Source organism: Carcharodon carcharias, chromosome 4 (genome assembly GCF_017639515.1).
Source record: "Carcharodon carcharias isolate sCarCar2 chromosome 4, sCarCar2.pri, whole genome shotgun sequence".
Classification (NCBI taxonomy): domain Eukaryota; kingdom Metazoa; phylum Chordata; class Chondrichthyes; order Lamniformes; family Lamnidae; genus Carcharodon; species Carcharodon carcharias.
In genome coordinates, this window is record NC_054470.1 from 47,687,954 (window position 1) to 47,715,396 (window position 27,443).

The following is a 27,443-nucleotide window of genomic DNA, read 5'->3' on the forward strand; positions in this document are numbered from 1 at the left end:
TTTTTGAAAACTGTGGGCAGCAATTGCCTGTAATTTTGTGATTCTCGCATGCAACCAGCAACAACTCTCTATCTCTATTCTATCGTATAAATGTATCCTAAACCCAGGACCTAACCTGACACCAGAGAATGGATGGTATATGACAACATGGATTGGTTCAGACAAATTACTTGTTTCTGCATTGTAACTTCTAATCATTTTTATGAGACTCCCATGAGAAGGGCACTTTTATGGAGCTTTATTATGGAGTTGAGTTGCACCTTTTCTGCCCATTTACACAACTGATTTGGTGTCGGGGTGAAATGAAACAGCTTTGCATTGACTCTGAAATGTTATGGGTAAAACTGGGAGATAAGGCTCTTAGTGTGGAGCCTTACTCAACAATAGTCCAGCTCATTTGCACTGTTGACCAGGAACTCTTTACTGCTCGGTAATAGACCTTAGTAATGTTTACCCTGTAATGTAAATGGTCCTGAAAAAAGAAGCATTTGGACATGAGTATTTAAACATTTTGAATTTAGAGCTTTCTCCAGTGCTGAATGCATAAAAGGATTACCTGGATCCTAGGCTCAACTTTTGTTTAGAATTCAAAAGGACAATTTACCTGGAGTTGATCTTCATTTCTCAATTTACTACATTAAATGTCACAAGCCGTACAGGAAAAGTCGTTGTTCCAGATGCTTACATTTGGGGGCATTTTCTAAGTTCATGTTGCACACATTGGAAAATTACAGTCATGAAGCCTGCAATTTTTCATCTATTCATTTTAATGAATAGAAGACCAAGGCTCATGCAACCTTGATCTCCAAATATGCATTGCCAGCAAAAGCTCTGAACAGGAGCACCAACTTTTAAAATTGGGCCTGTGGTTCGTGTTTATAAATGTAAATTTTGTTGTTGTGTATAATACCATATTTACCACATAAGGTAAAGGATAGTTGCAATCCACTAAAACAATATTGATTTTTTTACAAATGTTTCTAATGTGGAAATCATTTAAGTTTTTACTCTTGTGTTGTTCTTTGGGAATAGATATTAATGAATGCGCCCTGGATCCAGAAATTTGCCCCAATGGAATATGTGAAAATCTTCGGGCCAGCTACCGCTGTATCTGTAACATTGGCTATGAGTCTGACCTAAGTGGGAAGAATTGTGTGGGTAAGTAAAACTATGAATGTTTATGTATAATTTAAACACAGAGGAGCTTTTTTCTTTTTGTTGTTCCTTCTGCCTCCCTGTGGGAAATCACTTATCACTGGCCAGCCTAGGCATTAGGATTTGGAGCAACCAAACTTCAAATGGAGGTCATTTACTGTAAATCATTTGTGTGAAAGCTTTAGGATGAAAAATGCTCTGAAAGCTGGAAAGCAGCAGGGGAAAAGTCACTTAGTATTTTATGGAAGATTGTGGAGTTGCAAATGAGCTAGAACTAACATTCCAAATATGATGCTTTGATCGTTCCAAGAAGTTTGGAACTCCAAATTTGCTTACGCACTTATGCTTCTCCCAGCTGTGATCTTACTTATGCCCCTATGCTATGTTTGCTTCTCCCACTATATTTTCAGTAACCCCATTGTCCCCTCTCCAGAATAGAAAACTTCAAACCCCACTGGCTGCCAATTTTATCTCTCTGCCAGCTGAAATGGCCGGCGAAATTTTGAAGTCTTCTTTCCTGTGCTTTTGAATTTCTAAAAAACGTGAAAAATTTATCAATATCCTAATCCTAAAACTGGTGGACTACCAGAATAGACTGTGAGTCTAGATTCAGGTTGGCACACAGTCTTCAGCTGGACTACCAGAGAAGTGGATGTATTGTGGAACTCTGCTTGTGCTACTCCATGTAGAGCAAATATAATCCCAGAGGTGTCTCTGAATCTGCTGTAAATTAACTCTGTTAGCTCAGATGATCTCAGGAGAGGGTGCCTATAAATTCTGAAAGACGAAAGGAAGAAAAGTTGTGAATTACTACACAAAAATTACAATACAATGAACTCCACATTTTGTTTTTGAGAAGAAAGGCCTTTGTAACTGATTTAATTGGAGTTATTTTTTAGCAGCACATTTCTATGCAGTGAGGTCAGAGAAAGCATGAGTGAAAGTATTTTCCTTCTTGCACATGTTTAACTCAAAAGAATTCTACATCTGTTTACCATGGAGCCTTGGGAGCCAAAGATCATTTGTGCCTTTGGCAAAAGAAAATCATTTCCACTGACATTTGTCAAAAATATTGTTTCTTCAAATGTTCCTCAAGCTTTTCCTTTCTTAATGTATTTGTTCAATGCATTGCATTGAAAGGCAGCTGCCAAGGTAACAACAGCCAGTTACTCTAATGTCTAAAAGTACATAAGGTATTTTATCTACTCTGTAGCAGAAATTTGCAAGTATCCAATATGTTTAACCCTATCATAATTGTATTCTACGACTTGGTCACTAGTCTACGGTGAGAGTGTGCATATGTTGAATTCAATTTTTATTGCGTAGAGTTCCAACATTTTTAGTGCCTTTCGAGGATTGTCTCCTGGAATCCAATCTTTTTTCAGTAAAAACACGAAACAGTGGCGTTGGCTATAAAGGATAAAGTAATTACTGTTTCCCATAATCAGGGTTATGGTAAATAAGTAAGTCAAATTCTGTTTGATAATTGGGAATCCAAGCTTTTACCAGTGATTAGAAGATCACGTTGTGTGATTCTGTCAATTCTTTCTCAAGGCTACATCACTATCAGAAATCTTACTTTCTCCTTTTATATATACATTGCATTTATTCTGTTTCTAATACATATTTTATTTAATTGTTTTTAATCCTCATTTTTTTCCTGCTCCTGGTGACTCTTATTCACTGAGCTGGATTTTACAGGGTGCCATGGTCCCTACCCCTTTCCCCTGTCCCTGGCTAAAAAGTCGGTGGGGAACTCACCCAAGGGAGGAATGGCTGCCCCGCTGTCATTTTATGGCCAATTGGCCATTAATAGGCTGGACGCAGGATTTTCATCCTCAGGGGAAAGAAGTCCCACTTCAGAGAGCTGCTGACCAATCGGGTGGCTGGCAGTTCTGTGGTCCCAGTAGCAGTAGGTGGGAGTGTGGTCACTGCTGGAATAAAGGGAGTGACAATGGAGATTGTCGCTGGAGCCGGACACCAAGGTAAATGGGGAGCATTTTGCCAGGGTCAGTTTGACAGGCCCCGGCGAGGGGACAGGCGGTGGGGGGGGTGGGGGGGGGGGGGTTCTGGGTTTGAGTGGGGGGGTAGAGGGTGAAGGGAGGAGTGTGATCTTGGGTGGGTTGCCTCCGATCGGCACAGGAGTCCCACAAAGGCGGTTCCCCCCCACCCCTCTTTGCACCAATCTGTGCAGCTGCAAGTGCCGGGCTTCCCACTTGATTTGGCCTCCCCTTGCCTTGGGTAAAATAGTGGCAGGCCTGAAGAGGCTCTTAAGTGGCCATTACACCTCTACCACTCCCATAAAATTTCATACAGGTCAGGTGGTCAGGTGGAAGGGAAGGTCACATGCTCCATTTTATGAGCCCCCACCTTCAAACCTGCTAGCAGGGGAGTGTAAAATCTAACCAATGATTTTTCCATTCATTCTGTTTCTAGTAGGGATGTCCTGAGCTGCGGAGACCTCCTTGGCTGTGGGATCCACTGTTCCGCCAATATTCAGTGCATAATTTTGTGTCTGATTATAATTTTGTGAACCTTGGGCTGTTTAGTTACATTAGAGGTGTAATATCAATGCAAGTTGTTGGACAGGATTTTACCGTCGGCGAGCAGGGCGGGGCCTGCTTGCCGACGCATAAAATGAAACTCAGTGACATTAGGGGGAACTCCCGACATCACCGCGCCCCATTAAAATTTTCAGGAAGGCGGGGGCTCAGCAAAATCAGCTGCGCGCCTGCCGACCTGTCAATGGCCAATTAAGGCCATTGACAGAGTCAATTAAAGTAATTAGTGGACCTGCACGTTCAACCATAAGGTCGGCTGGCAGACCAGGAGCCCTGGTGGGAAGTAGAAAAAACATGAAACCTCATCCACAGGCGGGATGAGGTTTCATGTAGGGTTTTAAAAATTTTAATAAAGTTTTTTTTGAAATTATGAACATGTCCCAACTCATATGACATTGTCACATGAGGGGACATGTAAAGGAATGATTTTTTTCTATCTTTAATATTTTTGAAAGTAGAGCTGATCTCCCTGAGGCAGCATTTAGCCTCAGGGAGATGAGTGCGCTCTTTCGTGCACATGCGTGAAAGAGCACACTCTCGATTTTTAGGCATTCCCCCCCCACCCGCACAGGGAGCACATAGTGCTTCCCTGCGGCTGTCACGCTGGGTGGGCCTTAATTGGCCCACCCACATAAAATGGTGCTGCACTTCCAACCAGGGGCGCCAATCGGAAGCGCGCTCGCATGTGCTCACCCATCAACTTCCCCCCCCCCCCCAACGGGGGGAAAATTCTGCTCTTTTTGATATCAAAATAAAAGTTAATAGAATGTATCAGACAAAGAAAAATTATCCAACCTGGATGGGAGTTGAGACTGGCATTGAACTCCCATTCTCAAAATTGGGGTAATTTATGCTTCAGTAAGCAAGTCTCATACATATTGGAAAAAATAACCATGGTGTCTCTTTGACATTATTGTTTTTTTACCCCTGACTGAGGTCTATCTTTGTACAGGTAGGAATGGGTCAATTGTACATCTACTATAAAAATTTAATTTCAGGCCAATGGTTATTGAAATTAGCAGAATGATGTTGAACTCCTGATAAGGTGGTGTACAGTGAACCATTTTATATCCTATACAAAGTACTCTCATTAGATTATTAGAAATTAGTTCCAAACTTCATGATATGGGTAGTATCATAAAATGTGACACTCATTATGGCACACAGCTCATTAAACACATGACTCAGTAAAATAAGTAGAACATACGGCTTTAGCTTCTGAGAACTGCATTGTTATGAAGAGGATTAAATCACATGGTTCTCTTTCTTGATCATTCCCTACCTTCTTTTGACTGGTTCACCAAGTTTTAAATTATAACTTGATTGGTGTATATAACAATGAACAGCAAACAAGAATTAATGAACTTGTGTGTAGCCCCATCTGGAAATAATATATACAGATACTTCAGTTGCTAATTGATTGACATGGAAATGTGGCTTGACGAAGTCAGCAGACAATCATGAGTGTAAATGCAAAATTTGCCAAACCTTTCCTACTAGTTGCAATTAAACATAAGTTGAAAATAGCCTATGCCCCTATTTGTGATCAATTATTCTGCGAAGGTTCGCTTCTTCTTTCTTGAATAGCTTTTTTCTTCTCCTAGTGATTTGTACCATTCTTATCTTCTAGACATTGATGAATGTGCTGTTAACAGGCTCCTATGTGATAATGGGCTTTGTCGGAACACACCTGGCAGCTACACCTGCAGCTGCCCAAAGGGCTACCTCTTCAAACCAGACTCTGAGATGTGTGAAGGTGAGGATATTAAATGCACTCAATTGAAAATGACGTCTAATCTTTATAACAATTTAGCATCAAGAAATAGCAAGCATTTGCTTTGCAAGGTACTACCTGACCAAATCACTTACAGAGGAGTACTTTTGCTCTCCGACAAACCAGCACAAATTCCACAATCTGTGTTTTCCAACAATAACAAGAAGAGTTTTAAAATCTGAAAACCAGATTTGATGTAATCGGTTGCTATTTTTTCAAACTACATTAATTTGGGCAGCGGCAGAGGCTACCTACAGCGTTACAAACAGAAGAAAATACCACCGTGCAATTTTTTAAACACCTCAAAGTGAAAAAACTTCTCCATATGTCTGCTCAATTAAATTTTCTCATCATTCTATATTTCTACCAACTACCAGAGATAACAGTGGATGTTTATCTGCTTTTAATCAGCAATGTGTTTTTAAACAGGCCCTTATGTACCAACTTCTAATTAATTGTATCCCTTCCATTTCCCAACCACAAAAAGAGAAAAATCAGGTGGCAGAATCATTGACTGAAATTATTTTCTGTTACTACCATTGGGGAATGCCAGTCAGGAGATAGTAGACAAATATGTCAAATAGGATAAATATTCACAGGCAAGTCAGAAGCAGTATTGCATTGGTTCTACAGCAAACTTGTTTGTTGAATTTGTCAATTTGGTTGTAAATTAAAGATAATATTTGAGGTGACAAATATGATTTCCCATTATGATTGTTGAACCCCCCACCTCTCCACCACCACTATCCCATCTCTACAAGCAAAACATTCCTTAATCATTAGAATTGTCTATCTCAACTGGTTCAGTGTAGTCACTTGCACTAAAACATATTGAGGTGATCCATTCCCCAGTAGCTGAGTATGCAAATGCAGCACTTTGTTTTGAGCTATAGTTACATAGTAGGACGGTCTCAGATTCAATCTCTGTTATGTGATGAATTAGTTTTAGCAAGAGCATTGCAAACCCTAACCCTAACCCTAATGTGACCAGGTGGGAGTAAACCTACCCAACTTGCTGCTTTCTGACTGTTATTAGACCCTCTAGCCCTCACCCCATTTAATCATAAAAAAACTGCAGTATTAGCATGCCATGGGTCATTTAGTGAAGGATAACAGAACTAAGAATTGTAAATGAATTTTATTTGCTACTGAGTTACCCAAAAGTAAAAGTGGAGCATAGTTTTCCATTGCGTGATTTCCGCATGAAAATGCATGTGTATATTTGTCAAGGAGAGGTTCGAACTCAGCTATGGTGCTCCTTGGATGATGCAGATGTGGATCCTGAGCATCAGGCTTATTTTCCTGCCTCCTGTCACTATTACCACAGGGACTATCAGGAAATAAATAGCAGTATGCTCTATGAAGGCCCTTTTAGAAGCTGCGGCTTCATGTTAAACCACATCCCCATTCATGAGTAAACTCTTTCTAGAGAAGAGGAAAGGATGGAGGAGACTTCTTAGGTGTTCTGAGTAGAATATTGTTGTTATCCACAGATGCTATTGTTTTGATAACACTTTTCCAAAACTCCACAAAACTTTGCTTCCCATGTGGTTGAATCAGTGGAGATGAATCAGGGCACTGTGGTTTGGGGAAATTGAATTTTTTAGTCTGGACAATAAATATTCTCCCAACAGGACTAATTTAAAACAGGTGCCTTTTGATGTATATTTGCAGGGCATCCAGCATTTTGTAAGTGGTAAACCAAAAGGTACTTTTTCCTTGTTTCCCTAATGTGACACACACATGTAATAAGAGCCCTTATGTATGCACTAAAACCACAAATGAATTCCTGGTTTGAAACTGATACAGTATTCGGTCATGCCTGCTTGAGAAAGGTTACAACACCAAGTTTTGGTGTGGTGCAAAGGTTTGGTAAGCTTGAACGGAAAACTATGCTCCATTTTTACTTTTGGGTAACTCAGGAACAAATAAAATTCATTTATAATTCTTAGTTCTGTTATCCTTCACAAAATGACCTATAGCATGCTAATGCTGCAGTTTTTTATGATTAAATGGGGTAAGGGCTAGAGGGCCTAATAGCCTTTAATTCAACTGGGACAAAGTCCCAGAGAACCGAGACAGGCCTTCTAATCAGCCTGCCTCTGTGCTCAGCCACACCTGTGACCATCTATGCTCTGCCCCCGGGAGCAGCAGGCTCAACTCTATCCCACATCGCCCCCAACAAATCAAAGATCACAACATTTGTGGGTCTTCCTACCATCCGGTAAGTCTGGAAGTTTCCCAACTCTGGCCTCCTGCCTCGGTAGTGAAAATCCACCCTTTGTGCTTGATGTGAGGAGTGCAGGGAAGTCCAAGTAAAAAGCATCTTGCATTATTTACCCACAGCGTTCAGCTGTGCCTGGATGATACCCAGTAGTAAGATCTGATACAATTCAAGTGGCCTTCACTTTTACCCAAGGTATTGTATGAGCTGGGAATTAATTGCTTCATATAGAGACAGACTTTGCTTTTCAGTACTTCTCCTTCAGGTTCCTGAAAGTCATTTTTAAGATATTTTAAACTAAAATTGTACTTTTTTTTGTTTTGACTGCATGACTGGATAAACCTGTAAAAATATTTAAGAGTGGCTATTCTATTTCTCCAGATGTTAATGAATGTGAGAACAGCCCTTGCGTTAATGGGGAGTGCAGGAACACAGTAGGTTCATTTTCATGTGAATGCTCTACTGGTAGCAAACTGGATTCGAGCAGAACTGTCTGCATTGGTAAGATACAATTTCACTTTTTCTCTAAAAACAGAGCTCAAAGGACAAATCCAAAGGTTTTGGAGCTGAAAAAAATGTTAGTTTCTAGCCTTGTATTATTTTTGAATAGATTTGGTGCTAATTTTCTTCTCAAATGACTACATTTATGAAAAGGATATTAAAGTGTAATGTTAGGGCATTTAAGTATTACCTATGCCACAAATAAGTTGTCAAATTTCTTCATTACATTTTTCACAATTAGCCATGCAAAAATAGAAATCCTTTCCTGTCTGAGTTATGCAGCCTTTAATATATCAATGTATCAAAATATTTTAAACAATTAACTTAATGAATATTGGTTTGGACATTCCTGAAAAAGTATTAAACTCAACAGAAACAAACTATTGCCTTTGCAGTGTAGAATTCACTTAATAGTTCTGCCACATATCCAACAGAGTAGCAATTGTTCATTGGTAACATAGTCTGACTTATTTTCCTGAAAATGATCTCAGCGGTGTAAATTGAGAACCTGACGCCTTGATATTCCAGAAACTCTCTAAAAGGAGGTGGGCTATCTTTTTTTTCACACTTCTGAGCAGAAAAGTTCTGTGTTTCATGGCTACATGTCTTTATTACCGAGTATTAACATTCTTCCATTTTGTCTGGCATACATTTAAAGCCGAGTCAGATTGTGCTACTGGGTCAAAGTGGATCTTTGAGAAGCTGCAGATACTGTTATAATTACAGTATAGCGATACTCAGGTAGCACAAGATTGCACTGTACTGATGGTCCAACCCACTATAATTTATTTGTAAAACCTTCATAACTATGTCAACAGTACTGAAGTAAGTGGAAAAACATTTCAAAATAGTACATTTTCCCCTCTCTTCTCTAAATTCAGCTGCACCCCCCTCCCACCCCCCAGCCCTGCACCTTGCCAACCTACTATGCTGAGAAAGACTAGGGAGATTTGTGCACCAATTGGTATCATAATGAGGGAGTCACAAGAAACTGGTGAAACACCATTTGATGCTTGTATTCACTTCAAAGACACTGTGCAAACCACTTGGCTCCCAGACATGGGTGTAGTAGTATGCATTTTCTCTTGGATAATAGCATGATAGGGGGAATGAACAGGGGTGACACAGGGCAGAAGAAGGAGAATATGAAAAGGGGAAAGGGATTTCAGCAGGAGGCTATATCCCCTCAGGATGTTCCAAGAACAATTATCTTCTACCATCTTCTAAGATGTGCATGGTTACACCATCTGTGGCTTGTAAAGCAGAAAAGATTGTGAGATGAAGGGATTCTGCAATGTGAGATGGGGGATTAAGTATGAGGATACCATCATCTTTGATAGTTTCAGCCGCGATACTGACCACAACCTCATTCATCCACGCTTCAGTAATGGTGAATATCGTCTTCTCTGTTGGGGTAAAGACATAACAGCCATGTTTGTTTGTTTTTATTTTTTCATACAATGTGAGAGCCCCTGCTGGGCTAGCATTTGTTGCTCATCCCTAATTGCCCTTGAGAAGGTGGTGGTGAGCTGCCTTCTTGTACCCCCTGGTTAGGTTCTGCTTCCTCTGTTTATATGTCACTTCGCCCTGCAACAGAAAGGGAAGTGTGCCAGGGAGTGTGGCCCAGTGTAGTTGGGTGATGTGGCTGTCATGGTTGAATAGCTGGAAGTATGTGCGAGCTGTGAGATGTGGGTGTAAGACTTGCAACAGTGCTAAGTGCATGAAGGTGAGGTGAAACTATGAATGTTGTGAATGAGTGCTGATTAATAGAGATTGTTGATTGGTAGGTGATGGGAGAATGACATATTATGCAATGTGCAACACTGGTGGCACAGCTGGTGTAATATGGCATTCGAAAATACATTCATTGATCACATTGGTGAGGCCAATGTACTTCTTGCAGCACCACATTCCAGTTCCTCGGGGCTAGGCTGCTTTTTAAAAGTTTGTTCGGAAGGCCTTCTGGATCCCTGTGGATCGATGACATCTCTCTTCCTCGCCACTTTCTGCACCAAGGCCTCCAATGCAGCGTTTGAAAATCTTGGAACCCGCTATCTGCCTTGTTATGAAATTCTTTTGTCTTTCTCAGCACATAATCATCCAAAATGACTTCCAGTACCTGCTGCATCCAGGATGCCAGCTCTCCTTTAAGATGTCCAGGCTAGTTTTACCTCCTACTAGCATCTCACAATTTTGTGTCTGCTACTTAGGTATGCAGCCACTCAACAGTATGTTTAGTGCTAGTTGCAAGTGGCACAAAATTTTCATTCTACCTATTTTGGAAGCAATGGGAGTGGGGTGATTCCACATCATGATCCCTGTTCCCCTCTTTGGGGATTATCAAATTTTGCGGCCTCAGTTTCTCGAGTAGAAAAGCAGATTCACTGATCCATAGTATCTAAGATCTGAGTTATGAGGAATGGCTGGGGAAACTTGGGTTGCTAGACTGGAAAGGATGCCACCTGGGTGGTAATCTTACAGTGGATATGTAAGATAGACAAAGGGATAAAAAAAGGTAAGCCTGGAATATTAACTTAAGTTAAATAGCAGGGGTAGAACAAGAAAGACACAGCTTTGAACTTGCCGAAGGTTGACTTAGCAATGACATCAGAAAAATCTTCTTTACACAAAGAGTGACCAACACGTGGAATAGGTTTCCAGGGAGAGTAGTGGAGATGAAAACCCTGGAATCTTTTAACAGAAAATTGGATGTTGAAATGGGGAGAATCTCTCAGGGTGGATTAGTCTGATGACTTTCCCATCTCCCATTTTTGTGTGACCTTGTGACATGGTGGACATCAGATGGAAATAAGATTGGACTTGACTGTGATGGCTTTTGTGGTTAAATAGCCAACAGTCACCATCCATACTCACGTGAAAAATGGCCACTTGGGTGAGATATCTATGGAACTGTATGCAGCAAAGAGGACAGTGTTTTCAAAGAGGACAGGGGGAAGAAAGACTGAGGGTGGAATCATCCCAGGTTTTCAATAAGTGTGTTGATAATGGACGGAAAAAAAAACATTTTACCTGCCAATGGTGGGTTTTCCTGCCGTATTGTCCCATTCCCAATGTGTCCCAACTCATTAATAATGCATTCACGGAAACACTCTGGATCGCTGGCAGGCAATCTTGGATTGGCTCTCCTCAGCACCTCCTGTCTCTGGGCACCATATATAAAGCGCACTAGAGCACAGCCTACTCCTTGTCTACAGACCAGGACTGCTCCAGGTGATAGATGGCCCCGAAAATAAAGAAGACGGCCGCCCCCAAATTTAGTAACCACTCTAGGGCACCTGCTGGATGCAGGGGAAGACTTCTGTTCTGGATGCAGGAGGTCCACCAGAGTCACCGATCTGGCCTGGGAGGCAGTGGCAGCGGCACTGGAGCACAAAGGAGGTCAGCCATCCAGTGAAGGAAGAGGATGAATGCTCTCATCTGTTCCACCAGAGTAAGTCACCCACCTCATCACTAGCAACACATGCTCTCAAACCCATCACACATCCACAGGGATCTCATACATTAAGGGACAACACCACTAACTCTCACACAATCCCTCACATCTCCATCAGGCTCATATTTTCTGGAGCTTACATCCTCATCCCGTCCATGGCTGCGCTCACCATGCAAACTTTCCACGCAGTGCCATGTGTACCGCTTACACTTTCTCCATCTGTTTTCAAGCAGGGGAAGCTGGTTCACGACAGCAACGAGAGGTCCCAGACCAGAGATGGAGTGGCCCACATTAGACCCCTCACTCACCTTGAGAAGTGTGCAATTGCTCTGACTGGTTAGGACATGGATCATGCCTGCGGTGATGGTGAGGTTGGTGGCAAACACCCATGTGAGGATCCTTCAACACATCATCCCTGTCTCAACACAAATGTGAGTGCTCTTTCTCCTGTTTTTGACTCTGCTGCCATGCACTAATTATCTCTACTTTGGTTCACATGGAGCTCTGCCAAGTGACTGACACCCTCAACAAGCCAGTCCCCCAGCTCCATCCAGGTCCTCACCTCCAGCCAAGAGAGCACCTCCTCCATTGAAGAGCTGGAAATAAGCACCCTGGAAGACCCATCACAGCACTTAACCACACCCTCCACCGCAGAGACACACCTTAGTGAGACCTAGATCTAGAGCAGGCTTGTGTCCACAGTCTAGTGGTCAGCGCACAGACACATGTCCACAGTAGCAGGAGGAGGCTAGTTCAGCCAAGCTCCCCAGCACTCGGAAGCCTGCTGGAGAAGAGGCATCTGTGAGGTCTGAGTCAGATGACGAGTCTCTGGATTCAGCCTTCCAACTCATCCTGGAGAGTCAACAGAAGGCGGGGGAACATCATGCAGAGCTGGTGGAATCCCTCAACAGTTTGGCAAGCAAGTCGGAGAAGTGTGCCCACCTAAGTCTGATGAAGTGGTACCCACGTGTGCGTATGGAGGTCTCCATGGAGAGGATGGCAAACAATATGGAGACCCTGGTCCAGCAGAACGGGGAGAACTGCACAGACCTGCAATCCATCATAGTAACCATGGGTGAGTTCCTGCAGTGGCAACACGAGAGGCAAATGGGGCACCATGACATCCCTCCAGGTGCTCCTTTCCCTCAAGGAGTCAGGCCGGGGCTCTTGGGCACCTGAACGGAGGAGTGGCAGCGGGACACCCCTGGGTCGCCCATTCAGGAATCTCAGAGGTTGCCCTCTCCCTTCTAGTCCCCTTTGCCAGTGACCCTCTCAACCTCATCCTCTGTCACTGCAGAGGGAGCAGCTGGCCCACAGGAGGCCAGCCAAAGCAAGCCAGGCCCTCAAGGCCTCGTCTCTCCAGAGCACGAGTGCCAAAGTTATCAGAGGCAACAGAGCCAAACATTGCACAGGCTGTCTCCACCCCTGCTGCGGATGCCAGGACAGCACCTAGAAGAAGTGGTAGACCTAGAAAAGTTAAGAAATTCTGATCACAAGTGGTTGCACAGTTGAGCATATTTTGTCACTTCATAATCTGAAAATATATTCACTTTCACTGAATAAGGTGTAAAGTTGTCTTTTAGCTTCATTGACAGGCTTTCCGAGCCCTCCCACTGCATCCCCCTTACTAGCGGTTCAGCTGCATGCAGCTGGACCACAAGTGGTTCTGGAGGGAGAAGTGTGGGTGTGGCAGGGTCTTTCGGAGCTTCATGCAAGCACTCTCCCATGCACGCAGAGCCTTCATCCATCACACTCATCTCACTATCCCGAGTATTTTCAATGCTGTCTGCTGGGGTTTTCTTTCAGTTGTCCATCTGAGCTGACCTGCATCCCCGCCCACCCACTGATCACACTCTTATGCAGCACCTGTGCCCGTCCAACATGAGGCTCTGCTCACTTTCGCTATCAACAACGATGGTAGTAGTTAAGTTTTGGATCAGGTCTCCCGTCACTCCCCTCCCTCAGTCACCTATGCCCTTTCCCCCATCATTGTCGACCCCCCGGCATCACTTTCCACCTCCTCACCATCACCTCCCAGCCAGAACTCTCTTTTTTCCAGGATGTCCTGGTGAACATGCAGGTTCCCTACCTTCCTGAGAATACCCCACTCATCCTTATTGACCTCCCCGACCCCTTCCTTCCTACCCCTAGGGTCTGTTTCTGACTCGAGTCCCCACCAACCACCCTCGCCAACTCTTCTGTCATTACTGTTGCACCCTCAGCCTCCCACCTCACTGGCTCACTCTCTCCCCTCTCAGACTTACCATCCCGTTCTACCACGCCTACCCTCAGTTTGCTCCCCGGGAGGCATTCATTAAATTCACCGACCCCTCCCTTGCCTGTTCACCTGGACATCGCCCCCTTACTCTGTCCTCCGCCCTTACTCACTCCTCCTCCTGGGCACCTTGCCCCCTCCAAACTTCCTCCTCCTCCCAGACACCTCCCCCTTCCAAACTCCTTCCCCTCCGAAACTCCTTCCCCCCTCCAAACTCCCCCCACTTAACCTAAATCATCACTTGCCGCATTCTCCCCGTTACACTCTCCTCCCCACAGAACGCCCACCTCCCCACTCCCAACCTCAACCCCTGACATCTTCATACCCCCCTCCCCCAATACACCTTCCATGCCCAGTCAAACCTAGTCCCTCCTCTTCCACCGCCACCAACCCCCCATACCCCGGTACACCTTTCTCTCCCACTCACAACTGGACCCTCCTCTCCCCCCACTTTCTGATCATCCATAGCAGCCCCTAGCCAAGACCATGATGTTCTGAAGCAGACCCAAAGCACAGACAAAGACCTCCTGCCTTCCATGAGCTACTTCGTGGCAGAGCCACGTCCATGAGGATCCACCCAGCATGTAATGCACGTTCCTCCAGGGTCTGGTAGTTGCCGGGCTCCAGCATCCTCTGCTCCTTGGATATCCGCGATCTGAGCAAGGCTCTAAAATTAAGTCCCGACTTGTGCATGTCACAGTTGTCCAGATGGAAAACCTGGCGTGGGGTCAGGTCTTACTTTACATCCCATTACCTGGATGCTAAGTGGGTTCACGCCGGCCTCCAGGGGCATTCATGTTCTGCCATGGTGGACATCATCAGATGATCCTGCTGTGCTTTTATTCCAGCATGAAACTGATTTCTGCCCCTCACGCCAAATTGTCCCCACCCGCCCATCATGATGCCCAATGCCAACAGGGCTGGAAAATTCTGGACTGAATATAATGTACTGTTAGATTTCTATTTTCATTATTGTAATTTCCAGAAAACCCTCTGAAAGAGTTAGAACATCAAGCCTGAAGCAAAATAGGTGGCAGTCCCTATGTTGGGTCCCAGTCTTAGCTTTGCTACTGAGGACCAATGATAATCAGAAACTACATTTCTTCCCAAAAAAAACAGAGAGAAGGTTATTATCAAGTCTCAGTGCAGTTCCTTCTGATTCCTCAGATCAACAAAGAAAAGCGATGGGAAAAAATAGTGTTTTATACACATACACCAACCTTTATTAGAAAAAAAACTTTAGATTATGGCTGGGCAAATACCTAAACATTGCCAATACATTGCATGGCCAGCAGAATAACATATACCTTGTACAGAATTGGCTATGAGGAAATGTTGTGTTTGCAGTCATCTTGGGGTCAAGCTCAGGGAATTCTGAGATATTTGTCAATAAAATGGACTCATTATGCTTTGGTAATTACTTGAATTTTCTCACAATTTACAACAGACAGCGTGAAAGGAACTTGCTGGTTAAACATCCAGAACAGCCGCTGTGAAGTGAACATCAATGGAGCTACACTGAAGTCAGAATGCTGTGCTACTCTGGGGGCTGCATGGGGCAGCCCTTGTGAACGCTGCGAACTAGGTATTGAAAATGGTTGATCAAAGAAAATAAGCTTGCAATTATGAAAATGTGCTTCTAAATTGAACTAAATTGATTGTGCAGAATTTTTAAAATAATGACTACAAGCAGGGCTCGATGCTGGGGCCCTTGCTGTTTGTGGTGCACATAAAGGATTTGGACTTAAATGTAGGGGATATGATCAAGAAGCTCGTGGATAATATGAAAATTGGTAGGGCGGTAAATAATGTGGAGGATAGCCGTAAACTGGAGGAGCTGGATAGGTGGGCAGAGCAGTGGCAAATGGAATTCAACCCAGAAAAGTGTGAGGTAATTCTCTTGGGAAGGGCTAACAAGGCAAGGAATTACACTATGAATGGTAGGACCCTGGAAAGTACTGAGGGAACTTGGTTTGCATATCCATCGATCCCTGAAGGTGGCAGGGCAGGTAGATAAGGTGGTTAAGAATACATATGGGATACTTGCCTTTATTAGCCAAGGCATAGATTACAAGAGCAGGGAGGTTATGCTGGAGCTGTATAAAACACTGGTTAGGCCACAGCTGGAGTACTGTGTGCAATTCTGGTCACCACATTACAGGAAGGATATGATTGCACTGGAGAAGGTGCAGAGGGGATTTACCAGGATGCTGCCTGAGCTGGAGGGTTTGAGCTATGAAGAAAGATTGGATAGGCTGGGGCTGTTTTCCTTGGAGCAAAAAAGGTTAAAAGGGGACCAGAATAGAGGTGTATAAGCTTATGAGGGGCATAGATAGGATGAGTAGGAAAGCCCTTTTTCCATTAGTGGAAGGTTCAATAACCAGGGGGCATAGATTTAAGATAAGAGGTAAAAGGCTAAAAGGGGAGTTGAGGAGAATTTTTTTCATCAGAGGGTGATGGGAGTCTGGAACTCACTGCCTGAAAGGGTGGTTGAGTCAGAAACTGTCATATCATTTAAGAAGTATTTAGATATTCACTTGCGTTGCCGTAGTCTCCCAGGGCTATGTGCCGAGCACTGGAAAATGGGATTAATGCAGTCAGATCTTTGTTAACCAGTGCGGACACAATGAGCGGAATGGCCTCCTTCTGTGCAGTAGACATCTTTGAGTATTTCCTTAAGTCAGTTCCTTGGATTAGAAAAACAGGAATTTGAGATTGATCTTTGTGTTTGGCACCACACGAGGAGCTTTACTTTACAGTGGGATTCCTTCCTAATTGGTTGTTTAATAAATTAACCAGAATATTTCCTCACTTTTTACTTTGGAATTTTTTAGCACCTTCCACTGCTTAAGAACTAATGTTTTCAGAAAATCTGTGTAAGAAGTAAATTGTGTGTGCCTTAATATCATGCTTTGTGATATTAGAACTGACTGCATGAACTATTTTTTTGAAATTCCTCTACTATTTTAATGAATGTGTTGACCCAATTAAATCTGTTAATGTATTTAAATGAATTTTCCTTGTTACTATTGAATAACATGATTTCAAGGCAGTATGGTTTTGTGTGTTGGTATATCTAATTCTATCTCTCTCGCATACTTATCTAAATTCTCTTTACATACAACAATGCTATTCACCTAAAATACTGCAAATACTATTCTTACTTCTCTCTGTGTAGCTATTTCTTCCAAATTCTTTATTGGACTTATTCATGATTTTCTTACACTTATTGTCCCTAGTTTTGGAATCCTCCACATGTGGAACCATCTGTTCTACGATTACCCTGTCGATCCTCTTTGTAATTTTAAAAACCTCTATCAAATCACCTCTCAGGACTCTCATTTCTAGAGAAAAGAAACCTAAACTGATCATTTTGTTAAAATATTAATTGTAACCTCGCAGTTCTGGTGTCATCCTTGTAAGTCTCTTTTGTGCTTTCTCCAGTGATTTCATATCCTCTTTGTAATTTGGAGATCAGAATTATGTGCACTATTTTAACTGTGGTCTAACCAAGAATCTATACAAGTTTAACATAACTTCTTTGCTTTTGAATTCTATTTAAAAATGAATTCTCATGTTTGGTTATGGCTTTTCTAACTTGTGTTGCTACTTTTAATGATTTATATATCAGTACCTCTAGATCTCTTTGCATCCTCCACCACATTTAGACTCTTATTTTTCAAGGAGTTGGTGACCTTCTTATTCCTCCTACCAAAATGCACCAGCCCGCACATATCTATCATGAAATTCATTTGCCCTGTTTTAACGTACCACAGTGAGGGAACCAACAAGAGGGAAAAACATACTTGACCTCATCCTCACCAACCTGCCTGTCACAGATCTATCTGTCCATGATAGTATCAGTAGGAGTGACCACTGCACAGTCCTTGTGGAGATGAAGTCGCATCTTCACATTGAGGATACCCTCCGTCGTGTTGTATGGCACTACTACCATGCTAAATGGGATGGATTTAGTATAGATCCAGCAGCTCAAAACTCGGCATCCATGAGGCGCTGTGAGCTATCAGCAGCAGCAGAATTGTACTCGAACACAATCTGTAACCTCAAAGCCAGGCATATTCCCCATTCTACCATTACCACCAAGCCAGGGGACAAACCCTAGTTCAATGAAGAGTGCAGGAGGGCATGCCAGGAGAAGCACCAGGCAGACCTAAGAATGAGGTGTGAACCTGGTGAAGCTACAACACAGGACTACTTGAATGCCAAACAGCATGGGTAGCAAGTGATAGACAGAGCTAAGTGAATTCACACCAACGGATCAGATCTAAGCTCTGCAGTCCTGCCACACCCAACCGTAAATGGTGGTGCATAATTAAACAACTCACTGGAGGAGGAGGCTCCACAAATATCCCATCCAAAATGATGGGGGAGCCCAGCACATAAGTGCAAAAGATAAGGCTGAAGCATTTGCAACAATCTTCAGCCAGAAGTGCCGAATGGACAATCCATCTTGGCCCCCAGCGGAGGTCCCCAGCTTCACAATGCCAGTCTTTGGCCAATTTGATTCACCCCATGTGACATCAAGAGATGGCTGAAGGCACTGGATACTGCAAAGGCTTTGGGCTCTGACAGTGTTTGGCATTTGTACTGAACACTGTGTTCCAGAACTTGCCATGCCCCTAGCCAAGCTGTTTGAGTACAGCTACCACATTGGCATCTACCCAGCAATGTGGAAAATTGCCCAGGTATGTCCTGTACACAAAAAGCAGGACAAATCCAACCCAGCCAATTACCACCCCATCAGTCTACCCTCAATCATCAGTAATGGAAGGGGTCATCAGAGTGCTATCAAACAGCACTTGCTTAGCAATAACCTACTTACTGAAGCTCAAGTTGTGTTCTGCCAATACCACTTAGCTCCTCACCCCATTACAGTCTTGGTCCAAACATAAACAAAAGAACTGAACTCCAGAGGTGAGGCGAGAGTGACTGCTCTTGACATCAAGGCAGCATTTGATCAAGTGTGGCATCAAGGAACCCTAGCAAAACTGGAGTCAATAGGAAGCAGGAGGAAAATCTCAGCTGGTTGGAGTCCTACCAAGCACAAAGGAAGATGGTTGTGGTTGTTGGAGATCAGTCACCTCAGTTCCAGGACATCACTGCAGGAGTTCCTCAGGGTAGTGTCCACAGCCTAACTATCTTCAGCTGCTTCATCAATGACCTTCCTTCCATCATAAGGTCAGAAGTGGGGATGTTTGCTGATGATTGCACTATATTCAACAACATTCAAAACTCCTCAAAAACTGAAGCAGTTCATCTCCAAATGCAGAAAGACCTCGAACATTTCCAGGCTTGGGTTGACAAGTGACAAGTAACATTCACACCACACAAGTGCCTGACAATGACCATCAATGAACAACAGAGAATCTAACCATTGCTCCTTGACACTCAATGGTAACCCCCCCCCCCACCCCACACACACACACACACACACACACACACACACACACACACACACACAATCAACGTCCTGGGGGGTTACCATTGACTAGAAACTAAACTGGACTAGCCTTATAAATATTATGGCTACAAGGGCAGGTCAGAGGCTAGGAATTCCGCGGCGAGTAACTCACCTCCTGACTCCCAAAGCCTGTCCACCATCTACAAGGCACAAGTCAGGAGTGTGATGACTCTTCACTTGCCTAGATGAGTACAGCTTCAACAACACTGAAGAAGCACAACACCATCCTGGAAAAATCAGCCTGCTTGATTGGCACTCCATCCACAAATGTTCACTCCCTCCACCACCAACAAACAGTGGTAGCAGTGTGTACCATCCACAAGATGCACTGCAGGAACTCACCAAGGCTCCTTAGGCAGCACCTTCCAAACCCACAACCACTACCATCTAAAAGGACAAAGGCAGCAGACACATGGCAACACCAACACCTGGAAGTTCCTCTCCAAACCATATACCATCCTAACTTGGAAATATATCATCGTTCCTTCACTGTCACTGAGTCAAATTCCTGGAACTCCCTCCCTAATAGCACTGTGGGCGCAGCTACACCACTTTTACTACAGCGGTTCAAGAAGGCAGCTCACCACCGCCTTCTCAAGGGCAATTAGGTTTGGGCAATAAAAGCTGGCCTAGCCAGCGATGCCCACATCCTGCAAATGAATTTTTAAATAATCAGTTGGGCAGGGGTTTGAATTCTGCTCCCCCTGGCTCCACTAGAAATATAGTGAAAAGATACCTGCTTGGGCCTCCTCTGGCTATGGATCTTCTTCACAATATGTTCACCTGGTGAACAAGCTGCAATGCCTAGCAAACTCCAGCCATCAGTTCCAATTGATGCCATTGACCATGACTTGCGTTTAAAAAGGAACCCTCCAAATTCAGATGTGTATCCTTATGGAGTCATAGAATAGCTGCAGCACAGATGGAAGCTATTCAGCCTGTCATGTCATGCTGGCTGTCCGAAAGAGCAGCTCACCTAGTCCTACTCCTTCTCCCTTTCCCCATAGTTCTATAATGTTTTTTTCTCTTCAGATAAATATCCAATTCTCTTTTAAAGGCCTCAATTGAATCTGCCTCCACCACACTGTCAGGGCATTCCAGCTCCTAACCACTTGCTGCATAAGAAAGGTTTTCCTCATTGCTGTCATTATTTCTTTTTCCAATCATCCTAAATTGATGTCCTCTGGTTCTTGATCCATCCACCAATGGGAACAGTTTCTTCCTATCTACTCTGTGCAGACCCCTGATAATTTTGAACACCTCTATAAAATATTCTCCTAATCCTCTCTTCTCCAAGGAGAACAGCTTTGGCTTCTCCAAGCTATCCAAATAACTGAAGACCATTACCAGATGTTCAGAAGAGCAAGTTAAAATTGACGACAGCAGAACCAGTGCCAGAAATCAGGAGGTCCCGGCCCATTTTTACTACCCACTTATCAGATCCTGCCGGGTATTACAACAACATCAGCTGATATTTATATAGCGTCTTTAACGCTATATAAAACATCCCTTGGCACTTCAAGTAGTTAAAGGGTATGGTTAAAATCACTCCTTATGTTTCTCATCAAGAAAACTTGGTGAAATATCGGAAGCTGAAAATTAACTAATGTGCCTGATGGATGAGGAATTTTGTTAGGAGGTTTCATTGAATAAAATGTCACAACGTTCTCTCTACATGGTTGCTGCCTAACCTGCTGAGTATTTTCTAGCATTTTCCGTTTTTATTTCAGATTTCAAGCATCTGCAGTATGTTACTTTTATCAGAACACTAAACTTGATATAATACAGAACCTGGGCTTTGTACTTGAACTTGTATCTTTATCTCTAGATACCACCTGCCCAAGAGGATATGCAAGAGTTAAGGGCATAGCCTGTGAAGGTAAGGATATTTTAACCTTAAACTATAGGGATAGAGGAACACTCGCTGACACAGGAAAACAATTTCAATTCAGAAGAAAGAACTTTCCTTTACATAGCACCTTTCATGTTTTTATGGCATTGTGGAGGCTGTGAGGGGGTCATAAAGAGTCTATAGGGGGATTTAGATATGTTAAGTGAGTGGGTAAAAATTTGGCAGATGGAGTATGTTGTGAGAAAATGTGAACTTGACCACTTGGGCAGGAAGAATAGAAAACCTCTGCGGTACAAAGGGACCTGGGTGTCCTGGTACATGAATCACAAAAAATTAGTATGCAGGTACAGCAAGTGATTAGGAAGGCAAATGAAATGCTGGTGTTTATTGCAAGGGGGATGGAGTATAAAAGTAGGTAAGTTTTGCTACTGTTGTACAAGGCTTTAGTGAGACAACACCTGGAGTACTATGTACAGTTTTGGTCTTCTTACTTAAGAACTTATATAATTACATTAGAAGCAGTTCAGAGAAGTTCACTCAACTGATTCCTGGGATGAAGGGGTTATCTAATGAGGAAAGGTTGGACAGGTTGGGCCTGTATCCATTGGAGTTTACAAGAATGAGAGGTGATCTATTGAAACATATAAGATTCTGAAGGTCTTGATAGGGTAGATATCAGGAGGATGTTTCCCCTTATGAGAGAAACTAGAACTAGGGTACACAGCTTAAAAATTAGGGGTCTCCTATTTAAGATGGAGCTGAGGAGAATTTTTTTTCTTTCAGATGGTCTTTAGTCTATAGAAGTCTCTTCTCCAGAGAGCAGTGGAGGCTCAGTCATTGAATATTTTTAACGTTGAGTTAGATAGCTTCTTGATTGACAAGGGAGTCAAAGGGTACAGGGGGTAGGCAGGAAAGTAGAGGCCACACTCAGATCAGCCATGATCTTATCAAATGTTGGCCCAAGCTTGAAGAGCCAGATGGCTTACTCCTGGTCCTAATTCTTATGTTCATATGTATGCTCGTATAAACACTTCATGGCTTATGAAATACGTTTGAAGTGTAGATACTTTGTCCTGTAGGCAAACGCAGTAGCCAGTTTGCACACAACAAGGTCCCACACAAAGCAATGAGGCAAGTGATCAGGTAGATATTCTATGTTATTTAGAATATAACTTTGAGAGATAAATGCTAGCCAGGGAACCAGAAGAACCGCCCCCTGCTCCTCCTCAAAAAATGCTATAGGATCTTTTATGACCACCTAAGAAGAAAGGTGGGGCCTTATTTTAACATTACATCTGAAAGTTGGCACTTCTGGCAATGAAGAACTTCCTCAGAGCTGAACTACAGTGTCATTCTACATTATGTATTCAAGTCTCTGGAATGGGACTTGAATCCAATAATCATTGAAAATTCTAAAACAAAATGGAATTAGTACAATACTGTCTGCCTTCATCACAGTCTGAATGCCCCTGAGAATGCTCAATGGACTTACCACCAAATATTTCAACCTATTAGTGCTGACTACCACCAGGTTTCTAAATAAATTTTCCACCCTCTGAACGCAATCAGCAGTAATCTTGAAAAAAATTAGTAGTACAGCAGACAATGTCTGTCCGGCAGGGTTCAAAATACAGGGGGGTAGCAGGCAAATTCGCCCTGAAAGCCCCCAGAACACTTTGGAAAATTTAACCAATGAGAAGAAAGTAATCCCCCTCCATGAAAGTGACAGAATTGTTGAGGAGCTGCTCCTCCAATCACAGGCTGTTTCCCTACTGCACTTACTGCTGATAGTGAGCCTATTAGCAGCAAGTACAAAAAAGAAACAGCCTGTGATTGGAGGAGCAGTGAGAAGGTGAGTGGCGGTGCATCTGCTTGACACTGACACAGCAGGGGTGAGGGGGCTGCAGCAGGTGGGGGGGTAGTCTACAAAGGTGAGAGAGGCTGCAAAAGTGAGAAAGGTTGCAAAAGTGGGAGAGGCTGCGAGGTAGAGAGAACAGTTTTAAACCTGTCAACAAAGGAATATTCAGCTAACTGAGAGCCAGGAAAGCTTGAAGCCACTGGGGAAATGAATTCCTTGCTAATGAATGTGGAGTATCTAGCTTAAGGCTGCTTAAGTTCAGGAGCTACTATTTGGGGAAAATATGTAGTGGGCACTATTGTAATGAACATTGTTAATTGGACAATTTAATACTGAACAGTTTTACTTTATAAGAAAGATTTGCATTTATGTATCATCACATCTCAAAGCATTTCACATAGCATTAATTACTTGAGGTGCAGCGACTGTGTCAGAGACAAACATGCAACCATTTTGCATTCACTAAGGTCCCAGCTAATGAGAATGAAAAAGGAGCCTCTGAAAACCAAAATGTAGTCCCTGAAAACCAAAAAATCGCCCTCGAGGAAATCTCAAGAAGAACCCTCAAAAAAATATATTTTGACCCCTGCTGTCTGGCAAAGGCTGAAATATTCATATATTTCAGCTCCTTGCAGCATAGGAAAATAACACCAGATGAGGATGGTGATAACGCACCCAATCCCTCCGAGCCCCAAATGTTAAAAATTATCATCTGCTCTGCTGGAACTTTGCTGCATCCTCGCATGAATCAAGTTTAAGTGATAAATACAGAATAAATGAATTTAATTATTCTTGCATATATTTTTAAGATTTATCACACAACAGGATAACTTACCCCTATATGCCTAGTTAGTTTTTCTTCTTTATTTTCTGTTATGTATCACCTGTAAAAAGGAGGCAGATTTGACTAATGCGCAGTACTGATGCAGTGTTTCAGCTGCTGGCCATGCAAATGGGGGTACAGCAGGCACACTGGGAAATTTCTCAATTAAAATATTAAACAGAACAGTGATTAACTTTTCAAAAATTTTACTTATAGTTTACATATATATGTAAGAAATGTGAAATAAAGCTTTTTTGGCAACAAGGACACAAAGCAAACCATTTGACCTCTCATCCATCCTGGTTAAGTTACCTAATTCAGCTTTGAGCAGGGATCAAAACTGGAATCTCCTTGATCTAATAGATTGCTATCATGCTACAATGAGTACTAACCCACAAAGCTAAAATATTTAACAGTCCTGGCAAGGATTTCTAGGCCGCAATGTGAGTGAGAGAAGAGGTAGAGCTGAATTTTAGGGAGTCTGCAAGAATGGGATAGGAGGCAGGGGGCGGATTATGCTGAAGAATTCCAAGGGGTGGAGTTCCCATTGCTTGTTGTTGGCATGGTAATTTGCCAGCAATGGGAATGGTGGAACACAGCCCTCCCCCAGAGGCCATTTGTGCCACATAAGTGGTCAATTAAGGGACTCTGCCCACCATCGCTGGCAGATGGGCTTTCCACAGCTTGGGGCGACCATCTGGTGAACCCTGGCAGCCTTGTTGCAGAATCAAGGGTTGGCCACCCCTGCGGCAACAGCCATCACCACCACCACCGCCTCCCGCCCACCGCCCCCCCCCCCAGTACTTTACAGGGTCTGGCCCCAGCAACCTCAGATCCCACTCATCTATTACAAGAGTGGCATCCATCACTACATCGCTAGGTTGGGTGCAGTCCCAGTAGTGGCCACCACTCCCAGTGGTGCTGTTGGGTCTGAAAAGCTGTTAGCTCTGCGATTGGCAGGCATCTCTTGTAGAGGCAGTCATGGTCCCTAAAGGGACATGATCCCGAAGGCAAATCAATTAGCTGCAAAATGGGCAGAAAATCCAGCTAGCCCCAACCCCCACCCCACCCACCCCAAGTGGTCAGGGTTGGTTTCCTCCGGCTTTCGGGCCTGTCATCAGGCCCATTGCTGCCCCGACACAATCCAGCCTGCAGGCAGATGTGAAAATTTGCGCCACTAACCATTGTGTCAGTTTGCTGGCACAAGCCCAACCCCCAGGCCATTTTCGCAGAGGCAGGATTTTCTGAGGGTTGGGGGGGGGTGGTGGTGCTGCTGCGGTTGCTTCCCACCTTGAGGGCCTTTCAAGGCCTATTAAGGTGTATTATCAGAGGTCAACTGGAAAATTGGGGCACCACAAGGCATCAGAGACTAAGTCAGATGCCTGGAGGTGGGCTGATGGCAACGGACTGGATGGGGGGGTGGGGGAGGTGAGGGACCAGCCCGCTAGGCAGTCTTTGAGGCTCTCCAGTTTAAAAAGTTGGAGAGACAGTACCTCAAAGTGGAGACACCCTGTGTTTCACTTATCTGAACTGCAAGCTGCCAATGCTGGAGGGTTTTTTATTGTCCTTCCAAGATTGAGAGCCTGCCTGTCATCCTTAATTGGATGACAATCCTGCCCCTAACCACTAAATTGCCAATTCGGGGAAAATCAATGCAGGGTGATTCTTTTCCTCACAGTGGGGGATTGTGACCCCCAGTTGACCATGAGGTCAGATTCCAGACTCAAAGGGTAAAATCCTGCCCCTCATGTCTGTGTTTGTTCCACTTAGCAGGATGGGATGATGAATCTATTTTAATCGTTGTACTTATTTTAAAAAAATATATTAATTTTGTAACAAGCCAAATTAAAGCAATGGAAGGGACCAAAGACTCTCACTCTCTTTTATCTCTTTGAATAGATGTGAATGAATGCACAGTCTTTCCTGGCATTTGCCCAAATGGGCGATGTGTGAATACTCAAGGATCCTTCCAATGTGAGTGTCCTGAAGGGCTGACCAGAGATGGAACAGGGCGAATTTGTGTGGGTAAGATATAAATTATCTAGTTTTCTTTTAAATATAGTAAAGGTTCAAATGGAATCTTTTTCTAAAATGTTAGTTTTAATTGCAAAAATTGAAACAGGGAAAGGACATTGCCCATGCAGTGTCCAGAGTTCAACTATTTTTTAAGCTTAAGGCCTCTGGTGCAGGTTGTGATATGAGTATACAATGTGCCTTAGAGTATTCGCTTCTACATTTCTATAATAATGCTGTAAATACTTTGAACACCCTTAGCTTTTAGAAATATAAAAAATACAGAAATGTATAGTGAAATATTGCACATTGCATCTGAAAATTGCAGTAAAAGCAAAGGAACAGGAGGAAAAGAGACTGAAAACTAAGATAAAAGGGAGTCCAAAAGTCTTCAACATGCATGTAAACAGTAAAAAGGTGGCAAAATGAAGTGTGGGGTTGAATAGGAACCACAAAGGGCATTTATGAATGGAGGCAGGGGCTTGGATAAGTTATGAAATGAATAATTTGCATCTGTCTTTACCAAGCAAGAAGAGGCTGCGCAGGTCATGATAAAAGAAGAGGCAGTTCATTTCAAGGATTTAAAATTGATAAGGAGGAGGTATTGAATCAGCTATCAGTTATTAAAGTTGATAAGGCATGAGGACCTGATGAGATGCTTCCAAGAATACTGAGGAAAGTAAAAGTGGAAACATTGGGGAGGCACTGACCATAATTTTCCAGTCTTCCCTAGACCCGAGGGTGGTGCCATAGGACTGGAGAATAGCAAATATTCCACCCTAGTTAAAAATGGTGTAAAGATAAACCCAGCAACTATGGGCCAGTCAGGTTTAACCACAGTGATGGGAAAGATTCTAGAAACAATGGCTGGAGTTTTCTGCTCCCATTGGCAGTCGACATCATGGTGGGTGTGTGCAGACAATATGGTGAGAAGGCCAAAAATCGGTTTTAGGCCGTTGTGAAACCAGTTTGTGATCATCCGCTTTGCCCGTTAATGGCGGGCCACGTTTCTAACCGTCCAACATCGGGAACTTAATTTTAATACATTTACCACTCTTCATTGTGGCTGGGTGCTGGAATCACCCCCCCACACCTACCCACCATGCCAAATTTACCTCCCAATTTGGCGTGACTTCAGAATGGTGTGATTTACAACTGCCTTTATAAGTGTGCACCTGGCGATCTGAACATTGAGGGGAACTCAGAGATGAGTGCACACAATTTTGCTCAGCACTTGTGAGGATCGCCCGTAGGACATCAAAAAACTAGCACATTGCATTTGGGGAGGTGGGGTGAGGGCACAGGCAAGTAGCTTTTTCCCGGCTGGCTTTCTGTGCAGTGTCGGGGCAAGGGCTCCAGTGCGAGGGTGAGGGAAGCGGCCACGGGCTTGAAAAAATTTGTCAAAAGTGAGCATTTTTTTCACAGCTGAGACTATTCAGCAGCAGCTCCATTGACATGCTTGGAGTTGGGC

The 27,443-nt window shown here is 43.4% G+C and overlaps 1 protein-coding gene across 2 annotated transcripts in view; it reads left to right on the forward strand.

The window, feature by feature from the left end:
* Positions 1 to 27,443, forward strand: part of LOC121276975 (fibrillin-2) — a 401,991-nt gene that overhangs the window by 221,473 nt on the left and 153,075 nt on the right. For both annotated transcript variants that reach the window (XM_041185736.1, XM_041185737.1), the window contains 6 exons: positions 1,033 to 1,158; positions 5,347 to 5,472; positions 8,096 to 8,215; positions 15,392 to 15,529; positions 21,255 to 21,305; positions 25,859 to 25,984. In XM_041185736.1, coding sequence (XP_041041670.1) covers positions 1,033 to 1,158; positions 5,347 to 5,472; positions 8,096 to 8,215; positions 15,392 to 15,529; positions 21,255 to 21,305; positions 25,859 to 25,984 — 687 coding nt within the window. The remainder of the gene's footprint in view (positions 1 to 1,032; positions 1,159 to 5,346; positions 5,473 to 8,095; positions 8,216 to 15,391; positions 15,530 to 21,254; positions 21,306 to 25,858; positions 25,985 to 27,443) is intronic.